We start from the raw sequence: 8,260 nt of genomic DNA, 5'->3' as shown, positions 1-8,260 counted from the left end.
GTGATTCTCTGATGCGTCATCTGGTCTCGCTGCCCAACAGCCAGGGTTTTTAAAAGGGGTTTTGCAGCAGGAAGAGGCACGCAGTTTCCATTGTTGGTGCAACTGGGCACATGACCCCACCCCGAGACACTGGCCTGCGTCTGCTGCCTCGTTTTCAATGTGAGAAGCCTGCAGCCGCTGGTCTTTTTCAGTGCAAGAAGCCTGCAGCCGCCACCTCTTTTTCAGCGCAAGAAGCCTCCATCCACCAGTGTTTTTCGGTGTGAGAAGCCTGCAACCACCGCTTCTTTTTTGGCGTGAGAAGCCTCCGTCGGTCTTTTTCAGCGCAAAAAGTCTGCTGCCACCACCTCTTTTTCAGCGTTAGAAGCCTGCAGTTGCTGCTCTTTCAGTGCAAGAAGCCTCTAGCTGCCAGTGTTTTTTGGTGTGAGAAGCCTGCAGCTGCCGGAACTGGGCCAGCAGTAGTGGTTGCAGGCTTCCCACACTGGCAAAGACCAGTGGCTGGAGGCTTTTCATGCTGGCAAAAAATGGTGGCTGCAGGTTTCTCACGCCGGCAAAGAAGTGGGAGCGGCAGGCTTCTCGATGGGGAGGGGGAGCAGTGGTGGGTTCCTACCAGTTCGGATCCAGACCTGCCACTCCCCCAAACCGGTTTTCCAGACAGCACCACAGGTGCCGCCATCTTGTTTTTTTGCTTCTGTGCATGCACAGAATTTTTATTGCACTATGCATTCACATGCAAAGGGCACACCCACAGTAGTAGCTGCCAGTCAGGGCCCTGCTCTGGGCTGCCACCTGCTCCACCTCCGCTTTGCCCCAGGGAAGGCAAAAACCAGGAACTGGTGCGTCCCTAGAGGCGAAGGGCTAGCAGGCGGCATGTAGGTGCAAGGATGTCAATAACCAGGCCTAAAAGTCCGACAAGCCTTGCTGTGTCCACCTCAAGGTGGCCTTTTGGCCGAGTGCCTTACCTTTGCGGGCAGCTACAGTGAGCAGAGCGGGCGAGGCATGGAGATCATCTGGACCGTGTGGTTTGGGCGAGTGCAACTCTAGCCAGAGAGTAGCTGGGCGTGGGCGTGACTCTAATCACCGGCCAAGGTGGGCGAGGCGATATAGGGTGGAGTAGAGTGGCAGGGCCACCCAGTGGTGGGATTTACCGATTCGTCAAACTGCACAGAATCTTAACAACTGGTTTGCCCGGACCAGCCTGAATTGGCTGAAGCCCACCTCTGCCCCAACCCCTAAAAATTAAAGGATTGTAATCTCAGTTTGGACAAAAATTATGCCTCTTCTGAATGGCAAATTTTGCTGTAAATTTTGAAATCTTTGCAAAGAAATTGTGCTGCTTTTAAATGGTTAGAAAAACTTGATAAGAAAAGAGATTTACTGTGTCCAGTCCGATAGATTAAAAAAAGGAATATTGATTGTATATTTGTGTGCATTTGTGTCTGTTTAGTATCTATTTTTATAACAAGAACCTTTATTACATTTTTGGTGAAGCGCTTAAAAAAGAGATCAGTCAAGAAGAAAGTGAAAACAATTGCACTTTTTTGCAGCTCCTGTTTATTTTGATTCTGGATGATATGGTGAACATGAATAAAAATATTTAAGACTTCTTTTTTTAAAAAAATCAAAGAATTGCTTATGACATCACTTCTAACAAAAGTTCACGCTAGAATGTGTGAGATCTCAGGGGAGAGATGATTGAAATCTCTAGAGTGATGATGTTGCAAAAATGGCCTTTTAAAAAATGTTATTTGTACAGAATGCCTAAAAATATTGTTAACCTCTATGTTTTAAAGATGTAGTTGTATTTGCTTTGCAAGCTGTCTTGAGAGCTTTTAAAAAGTAGAAAGCAGGGGAGAAATATCATAAACAAAAAAATGCTCTCTAATGTGCTTTACTTTCCTACTCTTGTCACATCATGCACAAGAATCAGAAAATACTGCATATTGTTTGAAAGACAACTGTGAGAAATTTTCCAGAGTTTTGAAATTAATTATAAATAGCTCTTGGGCTACAATGGCAATTGGGATCAGAATTGTCATAGTTAAAAAATGGGGTACTAAAGTGTGATGTCACATGACTGCATTGCTTAGTGATGACAATCTCAGCAATCCCAGTTGCTATTGTAACCATAGGACACAGGTTGTTAGGTGAGAAAGAGTCGAAATCCAAAATAATGAGTGCACTGGGGAGAGGAAAGGGTGGTCTGGAGAAGCTCTGTGATAACCAGTGCAGCAGTGGTGGGATATGACTGGTACGCCTGGGTACAGGCGTATTGGTGCCTGGTGGGACCGCCAGGTACTGTTCCGGTACAGTGCTCTGGAGGGCTCACCCGCCTGCCCACCCTCCTTACCTGTATTTGAGCCGATCGGTGTTTATGCGCACGGAGCATACAGCGCCTGTGCGATACTCCGCCAAGCAGCTGGAACGTCGCAGGTGGTAAGTACGCATGCGCGTGCTGCGCACATGCATGTGGTGTATGCCCGGCCCCGTTGCACCGTACTGATTGCAACAGGATCTGGAACCAACCACTGCAGTGCAGCTACAGGTGAGTTGTGGGAGGCCAAGAGAAGGGGGTGCTGCAGTGTTGCCCATGAGTGGCCCATGAACCTGGTATTCAGCAGGTTCTGACCAGTTCTGGTAGTGGAAATTTTGAGTAGCTCAAAGAACCAGTAAATACCACCTCTGAGTGTCCCCACCCCCATCTATTCTCTGCCTCCCGAGTCCCAGCTGATCAGGAGGAAATGGGGATTTTGCAGTAACCTTCCCTTGGAGTGGGGAGGGAAAGGAGATTTTACAATATCCACTCCCTGCCACACCCACCAAGCCACATCCACAGAACCGGTAGTAAAAAAAAATTGAATCTCACCACTGAGGGGTGGTATTTACTTACCTTCCCTACTGGTTCACAAATGTGAGTGTGTGCGCAAAACAAGGATTTCTCGGTGCTACTTGAGTAGCTTGTTTCTACCATCTTGTGAAAAGGAGCCATTTTGTTACTCGTGCTTCAGTTAGAAATCCCACTCACTCCTCCTTCCATGCTGCTTCCAGAAGATTCTATGGCTCCAGCCAATCATTAGGCAGCAGATCAGTAGCCACACATCTGATTGGTCTGTTTTTTTATATGAATATTCTGCCAGTCCCTGAAATTCTGGCAGTTATTGCTAATTTAACTGGGGTGGGAATAAGTGAGGATAAACCCTTATTCATTTTCTGTAAAAAAGGTAGCTAGCTTACTTTGCACCATGGTATCCCAAGGGTCTTATCTCAGGGTTGGCCCCAGAAGGAATTTTCCTCAACTTCTCCCTCAACTTCTAAAACTCTGGATGAGACAGGGTGTTCATTCAAATGCACTGAGAGTGATTTATTTATGTAGCGTTTATTTATGTATCATCTTTAGAAACTGCCCGATTCCCTCAGATTTTTGTTCCCTTTAAAACAACCATGCTGATTTTTGACAAGGGCTTGTGATTCTTTTTGATGCAAGGCTGCAAATTAATGGGTTAAGATCAGGGAGCTTTTCAAATCGGGTTGAGGCTGTAGCTGAGATGAGGCCTACCAGTTTCCAGCTCCTGAGTCAGACCACATAAGTGTCGCTTCACTTTTTCTCTCTCAAGGGGCTAGAAGTCACCACAGCAGTCTGATACAATAAATTAATAAGGGCATTGGGAGGAGAGAGAGTAGTTTTTCCTGATATTTTTAACTGAAGGTAGAAAAAAGCAAGTTAGGAAGTAGAGAAAAATATTCCATCCAGAATAATATTAACTGAGATATCTCCAGCAGAGGGAGTGCACAGTTCTGTACAGAAAAAAAAGCAGAGCCATCTTCAAGTCACAATCTTGGCAACAAAATGGACCTGATTTGCTATTCCCATATTCTGTAATGGGGGGAGGGGGGGTTTCACAGTTTTTATTTATTCAGCATATGGCAAATACATGGACTTAGAGTTGTTCAAATGTTAATGTCCAGTCCACCCAGCTTTCAAGGACAAGGTGAACTGTGTTGAAAAAAATCAGACATTGGGGCTCTGTGTAAGCTCTTGGTGGACATTCGGACAAAATGTGATGGATATTTTGTTGAGGAGCACTACAGTCACACTGAGGGGTAGAGACAAGACCCCACCATTGAGTCCTGGCAGACATCATGTTGGGTTCACAGTCTAATCTACAGCTATAAGGTTTTGTGGTGGTCTCTTATCCAAGTAATAATCAGTTCTGAGATCAATGCTATTTAGCTATTTCTGTGATCAGCCATTATTGGCTATGTCAGGAGCTCTATATGACTTGGGCTCTACAGGGAAAAATTAAAATGATCTGTGACAAAGTATCAGAGCATCCTTGGCCAAAACACTCTGGAATTTCTTGTTTACATATGTTTGCATATCAAATTTTTAATTACGAATTCTTGACAATACAGGAAGCTGCATAATTCCTCCCTTGAGGAAGGAAATTTAGACAGAGACAGTGGTTAAGGGTTCCTTCATATGCTTTATCTCCCAACTGATTTAATCCTCTTCGTTTGCTCTTACATTTAATTTGCTAAAAATTAATCTGAAAGGAAAGGAAAAATCAGAATGAAGAAGTTATCCCCAGATGAATGAACCGTTAGGCAGCTCTGCAACTATCAATGATGTATGTTGAGTAGAGATGTTAGGAACAGCAGGGCTATGAGAAGTGAGGGCTGGACTGCTATTCAAAGAAGTCAGCTTGCTGTTCAAAGAAGTCAGTAGTTGGGAGTAGCTACCATGAACTGGGATGAGAATTAATGACAAGGTGAAGCCATGTCAAATTAGAAATAAATAGAAAGGAAAACTGTCCAAGTTAGAAATGAAGAGCAATTTCAACAGGATTTGAATGAAGTAAATTGGAAGAGAAAGAAAATATTAGGCTAAAATCCCAAACTGAATTTGGTTGAAGACTATGTTTGGTTAAGAATGAGAAGTTATTAACTTTCAGATCCTTAGAGAAGAGAAATCAATCAGAAGATATTTCTGAGCCAGAAACCCTCAGCTGTCTAGAAAGGGAATAAGAATCATTGGAATGGTTACAATACTTTTTCTCAGTAGCAATGAATAATTAGTTTAGTTACCCAAATCTCTGAAATGAGGACTTCTTTGGGAAGTTGATTTGTCTTTGGGAAATTGATTTGTTCTGAGAAAGGACCCAGAAACATATCAGTTGGACTCTTCCATATTTTGCCAATACACATTCACTCTCCTACTCTTTCTCTCCTTTTCACTTTTTCAGAAATGCAGAGTGTTTCAGCTGCTTCACCAGATACCAAGAAAAAAAACTTCCCTTCCACAGCTCCTTTTGATCCTCGCTTTCCATTCACCAACCAGACTCGCAACTGCTACCAGAATTACCTGGGTAGGTAAAAGACAAGCTGTGGCCATAAGGGTTAGGATAATTTTTGCTGAACAGCTTCTGAGCTATGCAGGCATATAAAGTAAGCTTGACTTTCTTCTTGGTCTATCCAGTTTTGTCATTCCAGTAGCATATTTTAAATACAGATAATGAAATACAACTGCTGCAGGCATTTGTTCTATGTACCTAGCAAAAAAAGAGACTACTAACTGGAGTAATCTAACTGGAATATCACTGTACTTAGTGGAACTTACTTCTGACAACCATTTATAGCCAAGGAATTTTTTAAAAAATGTGCTTTTTTTCAGTTGCAGATTACTGAATGTGTTTTTTTAGAGCTCAAGAATTTACAGTACTGTATTTGCAAAGAACCCAGTTCCAGATGTTGCGCAATGCACCTGATACAATTTTCCTATATATTAAGCTGTGAATAAGCACAATTGATGACACTATTTATTTCTTGCATTTATCCACACTACCATCACTGTATCCTCATAAGAAACTTGTAGTTAGCCTGAGAGACATTGACCCTAAGTCAACCAATAAACATCAAAATGAAGAAAAGATTCTAATGTGAATTTCCCATTTCTAGTTCAAGAATAATTATCAGAACATATCAGCTTCTTCTCTGTCCTTGCAGATTATTACCGTTGTTTGAAGATTGTGAAAACTAAAGGCCAGGATGTGCAGAAGTGTGAATGGTACCATAAGGTTTTCAAGTCCTTGTGTCCCAGCAGTTGGGTAAGTAGAAACAGTAGTTATTGAAGAAGAAAAAAACCCAATCATTATCTTTTTTTCCTACAGAATCAATGCCTGCCTTCCTTCCTTCTTTTTTGGAGTGATTGATCATTTCATTTAGAACCTGGGGCAAAATGTGTACTTTCTGTTTATCCCTTTCAAAAAAAAAGTTACAACTGTGTTTATCCCATATCATTTTTCTATATCTATGAACATGGCCTTATTCTGAAAAGTCTTGATTATTTATCATAGGTTTGTTACTACCTAAACATCTGTGTAATATCCATGAAACTTCTAGTAATAAACTGGTCTTCAATCTAATAAATATTTTTAAAGAGGTACCCACCAGTGCTTCAGACCAACTGGCCTATCTTTATTAGTTAATTGCAGTGTTACAGGAGAGCCTATGATGTGGTCTTGTTTTAGCTATGATTGTAAAGGACTTGTCTTACTTTTTTTTCTCTGAACCACACAACACACAACATCCTGTGTTTCAAAAACACAGGATACCAATGCATCAATGAGCAGCTCTTTTTATCAGCAAGCAAGGTCTGGATTTCATCGAGATTCACATTGCTACTGTGAAAAGGCTGTAAATGTGAATCAAGTGCATTTACTATATATAATGCAAGCATGTGATCCCTGTTTACAATATTTCTTCAAACATTGGCTGTATCAATCTTTTTGTTTTCAAGACTCACTAGACAGAAGATGTTAGATGATCATTAACAGACAGATAATAGCAAATTGCTTTGTTCAACATTCCCTAATTCAATAAACCCTGAATAATTTATCCTACAAATACAGTTAGGCCTGGACATCTGATAGCAATAGAATTTCTGTTGCTAACCAAGATAGTTGTTATGTGAGTTGCACCCAGTTTTGCCACAGTTGGGTGAATCTCCGCAGTTATTAAGTGAATCATGCTATCGTTAACTGAATCCTGCTTCCTCCATTGTCTTTGCTTGTCAAAAGCCAGCTGGGAAGGTCACAAATGGCGATGACATGACCCCAGCATACTGCAACTATCATAAATACATGCCAGTTGCCCAGCGAAATTCAGTTGCCTGAATTTTGATCATGTGAGCATCGGGATGTCACCATGGTCATAAGTTCAAGGACTGGACATAAATCATGTTTTTCAATGCCATTGTAATTTTGAACAATCATTAAAAGAATGGTTGTAAGTGCTGAGTTTGCTGTCTAGAAATTTGAGAGTTGAAAGCAAGCATCTCTGCAAGACATGAAGAATAAAAAGATGCCATTTTGAAACATTCAACGTCATAGAGAGGAATATTGCTAGTTTTGTTGTTATTGTCCCAAGAACAATATTGCGTGTCTGTGCCTAAGCCTCCTTAAGGTTCTTATTTGCTCTTCAGGTTGATCAGTGGGACGAGCAACGCAAACTGGGAACTTTTCCTGGCAAGATATAAAGATCTATCATCCGTTACCTTCATGAAGATAGCCTGGGAGGTACAACAGCAAGTATATTTTCGTCTAGTTCCAATTCAATGATTAGTTACCTCAGCAGAACTGTGAATCTCCGCACCACTAAAACAGAACAAAATGTAAATAAAAGTATTGTTTTAAAAAAATCGAACAGAACAGTAATTCCCAATAAACAACTTTTTAACAACTGAAATGTTTAGGTATTTTTAAATGCTTTTCTCCCCAGATTTGTATATATGAAACTTTGATTCCCCTGCTATCTTCAAATTTATGTATGTTTTAGTTTATATCTTGTTCTACTTGTTCATGCTACCTCTGAAGAAATCTTTTCCTCTCCAAAATTTGAAATTAATCACACATGTAAGTTTTCTGTGGAAACCTGTATTAGTATATTTTCTCAATAGTTTATTCATTTTCCCTCTGCTTCTTAGATGTTTTGGGCTATCATAGCAACCTTCCTATTATCTTCAGCAACTGGAGCTGTGTAGTTGTGGATAGTTGCTTCAGAATCAGTTGATAGTTTTAATTGGAAAAATGATACAAGAAAGGATTGAATTTGCCCCTCACATCTTGGTTTTGATCCAGATCTTAACAGGTGATCTATGCCCAAACAGAAAGAGCCAGAAAAAACTGCAGCTTATTTTACCATATAAGGAATCACAAAATCTGAGGCTTCAGATGTAAACCCAAGATTGCCTTGCCAAGCTTTTTGC

General features: G+C 41.1%; 1 protein-coding gene across 1 annotated transcript; it reads left to right on the top strand.

Moving 5' to 3' along the window:
- The first annotated feature begins 3,155 nt into the window (after positions 1-3,155).
- COX6B2 (cytochrome c oxidase subunit 6B2) lies at positions 3,156-7,550 on the top strand. The gene is made up of 4 exons (XM_081933222.1): positions 3,156-3,218; positions 5,241-5,363; positions 6,001-6,101; positions 7,478-7,550. The coding sequence occupies exons 2-4, from the start codon at positions 5,243-5,245 to the stop codon at positions 7,529-7,531; spliced, it is 276 nt and encodes a 91-aa protein (XP_081789348.1). The 5' UTR covers positions 3,156-3,218; positions 5,241-5,242; the 3' UTR covers positions 7,532-7,550.
- Positions 7,551-8,260: the final 710 nt, after the last annotated feature.

Source organism: Natrix helvetica (genome assembly GCF_964273705.1).
Source record: "Natrix helvetica genome assembly, chromosome: Z".
NCBI classification, from domain to species: domain Eukaryota; kingdom Metazoa; phylum Chordata; class Lepidosauria; order Squamata; family Natricidae; genus Natrix; species Natrix helvetica.
The sequence above is the reverse complement of the archived record's forward strand: the minus strand, read 5'-3'. Positions and strand labels throughout refer to the sequence as shown.

Coding starts and splice junctions, on each gene's coding strand:
- COX6B2 (XM_081933222.1), top strand. CDS start 5,243: ATGCAGAGTGTTTCAGCTGCTTCACCAGATACCAAGAAAAAAAACTTC. Junction 5,364..6,000: donor CTGCTACCAGAATTACCTGG/GTAGGTAAAAGA, acceptor CTGTCCTTGCAG/ATTATTACCGTTGTTTGAAG. Junction 6,102..7,477: donor CCTTGTGTCCCAGCAGTTGG/GTAAGTAGAAAC, acceptor TTTGCTCTTCAG/GTTGATCAGTGGGACGAGCA.